The 11,355-nt window shown below is 51.4% G+C and overlaps 5 protein-coding genes across 5 annotated transcripts; 1 reads left to right on the top strand and 4 right to left on the bottom strand.

Annotated features, from left to right (window-relative positions):
* Positions 1 to 39: 39 nt before the first annotated feature.
* Positions 40 to 1,353, bottom strand: sur2 (sphingosine hydroxylase; the record flags this gene model as incomplete). Its single annotated transcript, XM_024837991.1, has 3 exons — positions 40 to 608; positions 667 to 909; positions 948 to 1,353. The coding sequence occupies 3 exons, from the start codon at positions 1,351 to 1,353 to the stop codon at positions 40 to 42; spliced, it is 1,218 nt and encodes a 405-aa protein (XP_024697859.1).
* A 1,103-nt stretch (positions 1,354 to 2,456) lies between these two features.
* P168DRAFT_301808 (translationally-controlled tumor protein) lies at positions 2,457 to 3,773 on the top strand. Its single transcript, XM_024838572.1, has 4 exons — positions 2,457 to 2,588; positions 2,725 to 3,004; positions 3,069 to 3,228; positions 3,280 to 3,773. Exons 1-4 carry the CDS (start codon positions 2,574 to 2,576, stop codon positions 3,362 to 3,364), a joined length of 540 nt encoding a protein of 179 aa, XP_024697858.1. The 5' UTR covers positions 2,457 to 2,573; the 3' UTR covers positions 3,365 to 3,773.
* Positions 3,774 to 3,815: 42 nt separating this feature from the next.
* P168DRAFT_247808 (putative C6 transcription factor) lies at positions 3,816 to 7,826 on the bottom strand. Its single transcript, XM_024834094.1, has 7 exons — positions 7,491 to 7,826; positions 6,887 to 7,425; positions 6,795 to 6,834; positions 5,702 to 6,737; positions 5,319 to 5,644; positions 5,192 to 5,262; positions 3,816 to 5,140 (listed from the first exon to the last, which is right to left on the bottom strand). Exons 1-7 carry the CDS (start codon positions 7,710 to 7,712, stop codon positions 4,021 to 4,023), a joined length of 3,354 nt encoding a protein of 1,117 aa, XP_024697857.1. The 5' UTR covers positions 7,713 to 7,826; the 3' UTR covers positions 3,816 to 4,020.
* A 347-nt stretch (positions 7,827 to 8,173) lies between these two features.
* P168DRAFT_324256 (RNA-binding signal recognition particle subunit SEC65) lies at positions 8,174 to 9,355 on the bottom strand. The gene is made up of 2 exons (XM_024840809.1): positions 8,824 to 9,355; positions 8,174 to 8,727 (listed from the first exon to the last, which is right to left on the bottom strand). The coding sequence occupies exons 1-2, from the start codon at positions 9,236 to 9,238 to the stop codon at positions 8,336 to 8,338; spliced, it is 807 nt and encodes a 268-aa protein (XP_024697856.1). The 5' UTR covers positions 9,239 to 9,355; the 3' UTR covers positions 8,174 to 8,335.
* Positions 9,356 to 10,075: 720 nt separating this feature from the next.
* P168DRAFT_332836 (uncharacterized protein) lies at positions 10,076 to 11,062 on the bottom strand (the record flags this gene model as incomplete). Its single annotated transcript, XM_024841666.1, has 1 exon — positions 10,076 to 11,062. The coding sequence occupies one exon, from the start codon at positions 11,060 to 11,062 to the stop codon at positions 10,076 to 10,078; it is 987 nt and encodes a 328-aa protein (XP_024697855.1).
* Between the last annotated feature and the right edge of the window lie 293 nt (positions 11,063 to 11,355).

Here is an 11,355-nt window from a genome sequence, read left to right as displayed (position 1 = left end):
AGAAGAGAAATTCGAACGACGAAGCATAGGGGATTAATTTTATAAGACACTGCTGGTCACCCCGTGATTCACCCCCTTGACGCTGGGAGAAGAGAGACTCGGGGCCTTGCGGCGCAGGCGGGACCGGGTGTCGGGCGGATTTTCAGGGGAAACGACCGCCGGAGCAGCCGTGACATCGGCTTTGGCCGCGGCGGCTTGAGCCGCCTCGTGATCTACTTGTTGCTGGGAGGTGATCCGGGAGCGTTCATAGCGGGAGGTCACATCGCCCCTCCATCGCGTTTGCAGAAGACCATCCCAGAAGGTGAAGAACGGCTGCGAGAAGTTGGTCTTGATGCCCCAGCTCTGATGATGGATGTCATGGTACGCAGCATTATTCGAGGTGAAGTGCTGCAGGGGATCCCAGGGGAAGTGGTAGCCGGAGTGATCATCCACCGTCTTGATCGTACTGAAGGTGAACAGGAACATCGCTTGCCGGTTGTTCATGTGGGCCGTGAGAAATGCAACACCAGTACCAGCGGTGTCCAGGAGGAATCCCTCAACAGGGTGATTGTAAAGCGCACCAAACGCATAGGGAACATAAAGGCGGTGATGACGCGAGTGGAAGGTGACTAGACATTTATTAGACCGAGCTCTTCAACAAGACGTGTAGTAGGTGGGGGTACGCACCATATAACCAGCGATTCAAGTGCATCGCACGATGAAGGAAATACTGCCATGTGTCGATGACAAATACAGCCCAGACGAATTGCAACCCGGGGATCAAGTACCAGTAGATGAGGCTGGCAGCCGCCAGTTCCCAGCCAGTGAAAGCGGGGACGGTGGCCTCCATACCATTCTCCGACACCATCGACTGGGTAACGGTGGGATAGTATCCCCCGCCAAAGCCCCACCAAGCATCGTATAGCCATTCTGGGACAGATTCTTCGCCAAGCTTGTTGCGTCGATACCAAACAAGCCAAGCACATAGGGAAAGCTCCTCTGCACCACACGGAGACGACTAGCCCATACTGCAACATCGTAATCCTCCTTTCCGATAAACTCCGGCTCATCGAAGTACGACACCGAAGCGCCGGCGATGGTCTGCACGACCTGTTGGAAGATGACATCCCTCACTACCTCCCATCGTGACACATGGTTGCGCTTGAGGAGTTCGGCTGGCGTGTGTAACCGGTACTGCGGGAAATAGTCGTTGACATCGATGTAATGGAAGATCATCGATAAGCCCCAGTAGGCAACGATCGGTAGGATGAGGGCTAAGAAGTTGTCGGGGATCGGGGCGAGAACCGGCACACGGGGGGTTAACGTATACGACGGAAGGGGCGGAAGGTCGTAGGTTGACGCATTGACCGCCATGGCGGAGAAACAGACGACGAGGCGTCTCAGGTGCGATCGAAGGTGGACGTAAGACTATCTGATGAGGGAGAATGAACGCATCTGTTCGTTCCGACAACGGCGAAAGAACAGACTGCGGCCAAGTATTCCAAGTCGGGAGTATCCAAGTAAAGAACCCGACACTAGTGGCGTTCTGCAAAAGGTGTAGGATCGCCGAATCGTAGAGTGGTGGTGTTGTTGTCGTGGTCGAAGGCGAGGCGTCAATGGAAGGACGGATGATCGGATCGAAGCCTTCCCAGAGCGGCTCTCAATCAGGGGAAGCGCGGACGGCGGGCGATCCAACGGCGGCGAACCTACGGAGCTAGGATATAACAAACAAGAATGAGAGAATCGACAAAGGAAATCAAAGGAGAGTGTATGGCGATCAGAAGGCCGGTAAGATGTAGGAGTAAGAAGGAATGAATAGGTTAAAGTAGTCCAGCATCCAAAGAGGAGAAAAGGACGGATCGCAGTTGAACCTCAGTGGCACCACAAAGAACCGGCGGCAATCTAATCAGCATCAGTCATCAGTATTCATCAGTGTATGGTATTTATCATGTATTCAGATTACGCACCTACAAGGCTGTTATTACGATAAAGATGGATCATAATACAGGTATAGTTCTGTAATTATGCCTCCAATTATACGGTATTCACATGATGATCGGTGCTTATTGATGCGTGGCAGCCTCATTCCTGAGGCAGCATCAGCTTGACGGTTGGATCCGACAGTGCATATACAGTATGCATCATACCTCGTTCTCTACTTCTCCAGTGGGATGATAATTATGATATCTGATCATATGAAAATGACAAGGATATCGAGACATTGCCATCCATCTTGCTATAATCAGACTACCTACTAGATACTACCCAACAAAGAAACTACCTTGAAACGAACCCACCAGTCTCGAACAGGAATAGTGCCGGTCCTTCCACCCAAAAGGTCCAGCAGGGAAAAATACAGAAGAAAAAAAAAAAAAAAAAAGGAAGAAAAAAAACCCCACCAAGACGGGCGCCACTAAACAATCTACAGTACAAATTTCCCCTCTTTTTTCCCCTACTACGGTCACGGCGGATCTTCGTTTTTTTTTTCCACTTCCTTTTTTGCTCTTCCTTTCTCCAGTCTTAACTCTACCTCATCCTTCTCCCTATCTACCCTCCTTCTTTTTACCCTCAGACTCCGTCAATCTACCTTCAAAATGATCATCTACACCGTACGTGTTCCCTCTCTGGATGTCCCCTTTACCCCACCATGCAAATCTTCCTGAAAATCGCTTAATGCGGCCAAATCTCTCCCCCAACGAGTGGTAAACAAACAAGTTGCTGACGTGGAGATTTTGCACATTATAGGATATCGTGTCCGGAGACGAGGTCCTCTCCGATACCTTCAACATCAAGGAGGTCGACGGAATCTTCTACGAGTGCGACTGCCGCAAGTACCTCAAGAAGGGCGGCGAGGATTTCCAGCTGGAGGGTGCCAACCCTTCCGCTGAGGACGCCGCTGACGATGAGGGTGGTGAGGGTGAGGCCGTCATGGTCCACGATATCGAGGACCAGTTCCGTCTCGTCTGGCTCAAGTCCGAGGAGGGCATGAAGCCTTCCAAGGATGCCTTCAAGTCTCACCTCAAGAGTATGTCTATATGACATTTCGGTCGCTTTCAAATTTCAATCAAATGCTAATTACGGTCGTACAGCCTACATGAAGAAGGTCCTCACCAAGCTCACCGAGAAGGGTGCTCCCGCCGAGACGATCGATGCCTTCAAGAAGGGCGCCCCCGCCGGTGTCAAGAAGATCCTGAGCAACTACGACAACTACGATGTGCTCATGGGTACCTCCATGGACGGTGATGCCATGTATGTCTCTTGACTTCCTATCTCTAGTTTCCAATGCTAATATATGTGCAGGCACATCCTGATTGACTTCCGTGATGACGGTGTCACCCCCTTCGCCCTTCTCTGGAAGCACGGCCTCGAGGAGGTCAAGGTCTAAGCACCTCCCTTCTTACGGCAATTGCAGTCTGTTGGTTTGAAAGCAAAAAAAGAAGAAATTTCTCACGAAGAAATGAGGAGAACGGTGCATGACCAATTATAACGTCAGCCTTAATAGCGCGGGAGATAATCCTAGATCCCGCAGTGCATCTCAGTACCCTACTTGATCTGAACCGAGTTACGCCTCATGAATCCCATAGCTGTTCCGTCATTTATGACCTCGCCTTTTCCATTAGTCAATTTTAACTCATCGTATAGCTCATCGGGCTTGTCATTTAACCAACCTATCCACCATGATTGTCCGATTCTCGTGTGGACGAACCTTTCACCTTCAGCTAGTACTTGTTATTTTTTATTACCATGTATAAAACTACATGTAACTGTAAACTAACAACCGGATATCTCGAAACATCATGACCAAAGTTACTCAGATCCCAACAGGGTATATATAGCCGTAAACTACCTAACCTATATAACTAACCTATACCAAAACAAACAGTCACTTACCCGCTAAACCATAGAGCCATAAAACCAACCAAAACCAAACACCATACTTGTCTTTCCCCCGCCCTCCTCACTTAGGATCAAGAAAGAGGTCAGGACAAAAGACAACAAAAACCAACCAACCCCAACACGTGTTAAACAAGTGTAAAACAACTACTCCCCACCCCCACCCGTCCACCCCAAATCCCCAAACTCAAGACCCGTAACAGGATCCAACTCCATCAACTCATCCGCAACCGGCAGATGCTGCCCGAAGACAGCATCCCATTGATCCCAGTCGAAGTTCAGGTTATTGGGGTCGACCATCGACGGAGGCGTGGGGGCTGCTGCCATTACTGGGTAGGGCGGGGCAGCTCCTGCTCCTGCTGGTGCCGCGGTGGGAGGGATGATAGGGGGGTTCGTTTCCATGAATGGTTGTAGGGGCATTGTTGTGGGTTGGGTGTATCGTGGGATTGGGTGGAGGAGGGGTTGGTCTGGGGGTGTCGATAGGTTTGGGATTGTTGAGGTTCGGGGTGCTGTTGTGGCTGGGGCTGGGGCTGGGGCCGGGGCGCTTGTTGCTCCTATTGGGGGTGTTGCTGTTGCTGATGTGGACTGTCGCAAAGCCGAGTGCGCGGGCTGCGGAGCAGGTGTCACCTGTGGGGTTGCCGGGATAGTAGCCGGGGCGGAGGCAGCTTCTTCGTGCTTCCTAAGGGGACTAGGGTGAACAGTCGCATCATTATGCTCGGATAAAGTATGCATTCTCGTCATATTATAAAACGTCTTCGAGAAGTCCACCGGCGGACGGCGGAACGCAAGCGGCGGGGGCCCCCCTGCCGGCGAAGAAGGCGAAGAAGAAGAAGGGGAGTCTGTCGTGGACGCCGGACTACCATAGTGGTCTTCTGACACGGGGATAGCGCCGGCTTGGACCTGGGCTTGCTCGGTCCACAGCATGTGCGGATCGAGGCCGGCTTTCTGCCACGCTTTCTGGCGCAGTCTGCGGATCATGCCCCATGCTTCGCGGCCGCCGTCTTTCAGGGGGCGTTGGGTGGAGATGCCGTCTTCGCCGCCGACGACGCCGCCGTCGGGGCCCGTTAGGGAGAAGATCTTGTCGATGAAGGCGCGGGATTTGGGCGCTTCGGGGCTGCGGGGCCGTTCGTAGAGGTCGATGAGCATGATCATGGCTGCGTGCATTGGCTGGTGGTTGCCTGGCCAGCTCCATTGGAAGGGCTGGAAATCGGGATCTGTGGCGAAGGTGATGAACTTTTCCATGAAGCCGTGGCAATGACGGAGAGCACTGGTTGCGTTAGAATTGAAAGATACGACAACAGACTTTCCTTTGACATACCTTTGTCGGGCAGCGGGCCAGATACGACTCTTGGCGTTTTTGAGAAAAGGTTGATATGCAACACAGAAAGCCTAGAATTATATTAGGGTACTTCAGACTTCAGTATACAAATGGATTTGGTACTTACCTTGTCTATGAAAAGAGAGAGAAGTATCTTCGCCCACTTGTGAAACGCTACGAGGACAGGGGTGTGGTACTGCTCTGAACAGCCAGTCGGCCCGTCCCCTGGGAGCTCGGTATCGCTGGTTCGAACTTCAGCTGGCGAACGCGAGGACACAGACCATGATCTGTTAGAGTTGGCCGGAAGATCATGAGCTTTGGGTTCTGGAATCCGATCGATAATCGAGTTCAACTGGACTTGCAGATCGAGCAGGATGCATCTAAGCTCCTCCATATCCTGCCGGGTGACTGGTTTGGTGCCTAGCTGGATCCTCATGATCCTGCGAATAGCGCCTGCAAGCATCACCGCGTTAGCTTTGGTCAAACTAGGAACGTCGCCTGGTTACTTACTGGCCATGACGTATTTACCCCGTGCTGACAGGTAATACACGTTCACGATCGACGAGCCTCCGCAAACTGTCGCGTCATCAGGATTGTCGCGCGGCTGCATACCTGCAGCAACCAGCTTCTCGTACTCTTCTGCCTCGGGGGTCCCGAGTAATGTGTCTTTCACTTCACTGGCCTCGCGAACATCCCAAAAATTCTCGTCACTAACCAACGGCGGCAGTCCGCTTGACATCGACACCACGACATCCATGTGCACAATATGCCACCATATCCGACGACGATACTCCGCTTCGTATGGCTGGATTCCAAACTTCGCAGGATCCCGATGCAGTCCCATCGTTTGGGCAACTCTCATCGCAAGACTGACAAACAAACTGCTTGCCAAAGGTTCCTCCTCCTTGGATAGGATTGTTTGAACCAGAAGGTAGGCCGCCAGTCCTTGCAGCGATGGACTTCGCGGGAAAGAAATTCTAGTCAACCACCGATTCACCTCTTCGTTGTAGGTTTTGGACAATGTGAACCGCGATGCCACAGTGAATTCGGATTTGATCGTCCTTATCGAGATTGTGACGGAACCGGCATACCATATAGCGTAAAGTAGCGGGATGAAGGACGAATCCAGGTAGGGCTCTCCGGAGTAACTGCTATAGTCGTACCAATCCCAAAAAGCGTTGTATAGTTTTTGGATGGTTGGCGGGTGCACTAATGGGCTGATGGCATGTACGCCAGACATGAAGCCCCTGTATAAAATGTGACTTTGACGCTTCGACGGCACGTTTTCCAGCATTTCTGGCTCAACGAGTTGATTCTTCGCCAGCGGAGACTCGCTGGATGGGAAGACCACCGACTTCTGGAATGCATCGCCGCTTGAGGTTCTGTCGTTAAATAACCCGTCGGGACTCTCGACCGACCCTCTCCATGGGGTTCGAGGAGTCCGTGCGGGGGTGTCCGACACAGAGTCGTCAAACGTATTTCCATTGCCGTTCTGCTCACCGTGGGATCGGTTCTGATCCCTGAGTAGCTGATTGAGTTCGTTTATCTGGCCATGTGTAAGTATGTGATGATCTCCATATTCGTGACACGAGTAAATGCATACCTCGTGTGATATATACGCCCAATATGTCGTTCCAACATATCTAACACGCCGATGTCAATACTAATCTATCGTTCATGACATGTAAAACATACCTAGATTTCCCTCCATCTTCGAGACTCAAATGTCCCAAGTTAAGACTGCCCACCGGATCCACCAAATCCGTAGCCGACCCAGCAGGAATCGGGAATTCGTCCCCGCCCGAATCAGCGACGCGACGTGGACTACTCACGCCTGAGGCTTCCGAGGGCTTCCGCGCGGGAGCGTCGACCGACCGAATATCCCCTCTGGTCGACCTGGTATCGACATTCTGAGTCAACAATTGTCTCTCTGCCGGGCTCAGCGGCTGGTTGGTCTTGCTGAGCCGCTCGATCATCGACGTGAGCTTGTCCAGTCGCGCCTCGATCGCCTGCGACCCGTACTTCTGCTCCGTCGACGACTCAGCTTGCCTCAGATGGCCGCATATCGATTCCAAGTCATCGATATCATCCTCGACCGGTCGCGAGGTCTCTCTTCTCCGCTTCACGCCGTGTTCAAGCTTGATTTCGTCGTCGTGCGACGCCGCGTTCTTCGATGACGCATCGTAAATGCACTCGGTCCCGTTCTTGATGCAGTTCCCGCAGATCGGATGCACCTAGGAAATATAAATTAGCTCTGCATCCTTATGATAGATCTCATGAAGCGTATCAGATTAATTACCTTGTCGCATTTCACCTTCCGTCTCCGGCAGGTATGGCAGCTGTAGCTCGCGCGGTTCCGGGTGATCTGGCGCCCTCGCGCCCTAGCTGACGAAGACGATCGTGGCGCAGAGGATACTGGAGCAGGTACGGGGACCGAATTAGGTCCATACTGAAACTGGGATGTTGGCGACCGATTTGGCAGCCCATGGGGGGCTTGGTCGCTCGGTGAGCTCGAGCTCATGGTCGCTCCGGGTGTTCGTCGCCGTGGCGAGGTCGGTCGGCTCAATCCATCGAGAAAACGCACTGTGGGGGGTATGCAGGAGCGCGCATGGATTCTGTTGCGTTTAGAAACACGGGCGCAAAGAAGGGGGGTGTTTTCAAGCACACAATTTACGTCGTAAAGTCGAAACTACAATTGGTGGGGGTGGGGGGCGAATGATTGGCGTCACTGTCTGGAGCGGTTTGAACCGTACGGAGGAGTAGTGTGAACCTTCGAAGAACCCAAGGGAGACCGCCTTATCAGCGACGATCGCTTACTACGCCAACACAACTGGACTTGGTTATGCAATGAGTCAAGTTTCAGCTCATGTCACTCAGTATAGGATGAAAACAGAATAATATGATGTCAATACATGACGCTGTTCGTATCTAAGAATATTGTGGGGTATCATTTACAGAGTACCCAAGAAATAAGATAGTCGAGTAGCTTTTCGATTTCCACACTGGTATCAGAGAACAGCATCAATGACCTCTTAACGGTCAAATATAAACGCCTTTCGCCCGTACAATGCAGCCAGAAACACTATGAAATGTGCGAGTACGATCGCAAGAAATTATTCCCATGTTCGCCATCGTTGGAGACCATCATGCCTTGCCCTTCTTCTTGTCCTTCTTCTTCTTCTCGCCGCTGGCGCCGGCCGGTTCACCACCACCTCCCATACCCCCCATACCTCCCATCATAGCACTCAGTGCACCCATATCAGGCATGCCGGGCATCTGCGGCATTCCTGGCATTCCTCCCATGCCCTGCATCTCGGCCATGGCATCCTTGAGCGGGTTGTCGCTGACGCCGCCGCCGCTGTACGCGGGGGAGTGGATCGGGAGAATTGTAGGGATCTTCCAACCACGAGGGGCGGGAGGTGCGGGGGGAAGCTTTTCAGGCATCGGTAGTCCTTGAAGCCTCAAACGGTATGGAGATTGCTCGGTGGTCGGGTGCGCTTGGAGGTACTTGGCCACGAGGATGTATAAATGATGCTCTAGACGAGTTGTTAGCGGTGCTCCCAATTTCTCCTGGAAGTCCACTCCTTCCGATCCAACCCCTGTATATCATAGGAGATAGTGAAGGAACGTACTATTCTTAATATTTGAATTCGTCGGCTTCCCATCCTCCTTCAACAACACCCTAACCCGTCCAGGATTCGCCCAGTCCTTAGGGTGCAGCTTCTCGGGCTCCAGTCCCGCCGTCAAACCAAGCATCTGCACCGCATCGACAATATCCCGAGCCAGTGGGTTCTCAACAGCCAGCTCGGTGCCCACCTTGCGGCCCTCGGCGCGGGATCGTGTCTTGTCGAAATATATAGGGTAGAGGCACTGGTAGTGCTTGGGGATCTCGCGACGAATCTCGGGAGGGGGTCTCATCGGCATTGACGTCGAATTTGCCGTTGGGACTTCAGCTGGACGGATAATCGAGTCGTTGGAGACTAAGGAGGGGACGACCTCTTCGGGGTCGGAGTCGGACACCTCCTCGACCTGGGCGTTTCTCGACATGGTAAGGGTTTCGATGTGTTTCGGTTTATGAAGTAATTATATTGGTATAAGTCAGTTGATGCAGAACGGCCGCGGACAAGAGGCGCTCGTGGGTGGTGGATATGGTCTGGGGCAGCTAGTCTGGCCTTTCTGTGCGGCGTTGGGTTTGCCCGCCGCCGCGGAGCGGAGAACTGGGGGGTTTCGTTAGCGCAGCAACATCCACCGCCTTACATTGCCTGTCAACTACCTGCTATTGCAGATGAACGAATGGATCTGATCAATAAGTTGGTAATATTGATTTGATTTATATACATAATCAAACGAATAAGTTGGTACTAATTAAGCAATTAATGAAATCTAATTTAAATAAGAGGGAATGTAGAAAGAACCGAACAATTGAATGATTCGTAAATACAATACATGCTGTAGCACTACGGAATACTAATTCCATCTACTCCGTATATATAGTTGATATATTTTTCTTTAATCAAAGCATCTACTCCGACTACACCAAGTACCGAGATAATTTCTTTCTTAGTATTCTGATATATGTCTGACTCCTTTCCCAATGGGTATGCCAAACTATTGCTATATACTAGTACTACCCTAGTGTACCATCTGGCCACACCTAGAGTTGTGTTTGTATACGAACTAAGAACGAAGTAGATGCAAAGTCATAGATCGATTAGAGCTAGAGGGGAATAATAATACTACCTAGGTAGTAATATCAGTGGATACAAAGCCACTCAAACATCCGAGTACCTGGATGGGCGACTTCCCACCCAGGCAAGGACTCTATCATACGACCGATCTTCGCATTCTTCTGCTTGGTGACAATTGGCCAGCGATCAGAAAATTTCAGTTCTTTTCTCCAGTCGATGTCGTAGGCTTATCTGTGCTGTGTTGGCACGAAGCTCGAGAGCCAAGTACTCCCAGCGATGTCGTCGACAGCATAGCGCAAATATCAGTGCTTCCGTCCCCAGCTAGGGACGTAGTACTTTTTCGATCTTTCAGGATCTTTTCGGCCTGCTTTGCTTTGCCACTCGCATGCAGAATTCGGGCGATCGTAGCGTGAAATTCTAAGAGTTCTGGACTGGGGAGTTCGAATCGGGAGTCGGCAGCCTCAAACGAGACAATCCCAGATCCAGGGAAATAGGTCCCCACGATATCACGAGGTCTGTAATTTATGATCTTGTATCTGTGTTCGACATCAGTCTTTTCCAAGGCAAATTTAAAGGCCCTGAAGTGGTCATAAACCATTGGAAATAAGGTAAGCGCGTTGCGGTGGTCGGTGATGCTGTCCTGGGTAAAGTGGAGCTGGTTCCATAACATTGGGAAGCACCTGTTTAGATTCGCCCAAATCTCCGCCTTAGCATTTCGCTCGACGACGGTGTCCCATATGTTTAAACAGAAAGGCACTATATGCGCGCACTTAGTTTCACACCAATGTGTTTCCTCATCACCTTGGTCAAGTGGGATGCCCTCATCGGCCACTCTGGAAACAAGACATCTGTAGCCATCCCGCTTCAAACAATCCTTCTTCACCTGAAGCAGTCGGGCCTCCGTTTCTATCATCGCTGGGGGCTTAATTTGTAGAGAATCACTTAAGAAAAGCGCAGGTGTTGTGACGATGCTTGGGGTACAGGATCTCGACTTCAACGGGTACAGAAGCCCATCAATAAGGCACTTCGCATGGGCTCGGATCTGGTCATCCGATTGGCAAGCGTATATATCAGTCTGTAGGTTCTGCTTCCCGTCTTCTGGAAGATTGTCGAGGAAGACTTGCAGTACCCGTGCAGTATCATCTTCCGGTCCGGTTGCTTTGTACTTATAGACACGGTCCATCTTGACGTGCGTAGCCAAAGGGAGAGAGGGTGTTAAGGCGACTTGGCCTCCTCCTTCTTGCTCGCGGGAGAAGGTCTATTTGGTAGAGGGGGTGAGCGAGAGAATGGAGAACGTATGGATGTTTTGCCAGCCAAGCTCTTTGGAGGGGCAGTGATTTTGTAACGTGCTTGGTAGACGCTTAGCTTGTGTCTTGACTACTTGGCACTGAGCGTTGGGTAATAGTTCAGAAAGATTCGATGATCGTATGTGGCGAAGGACGAGTACTTGAAACCGTAGAGAGTGGAACTTGATCC

Source organism: Aspergillus campestris (genome assembly GCF_002847485.1).
Source record: "Aspergillus campestris IBT 28561 chromosome Unknown P168scaffold_1, whole genome shotgun sequence".
NCBI classification, from domain to species: domain Eukaryota; kingdom Fungi; phylum Ascomycota; class Eurotiomycetes; order Eurotiales; family Aspergillaceae; genus Aspergillus; species Aspergillus campestris.
This window is presented reverse-complemented; position numbering and strand designations above follow the sequence as displayed.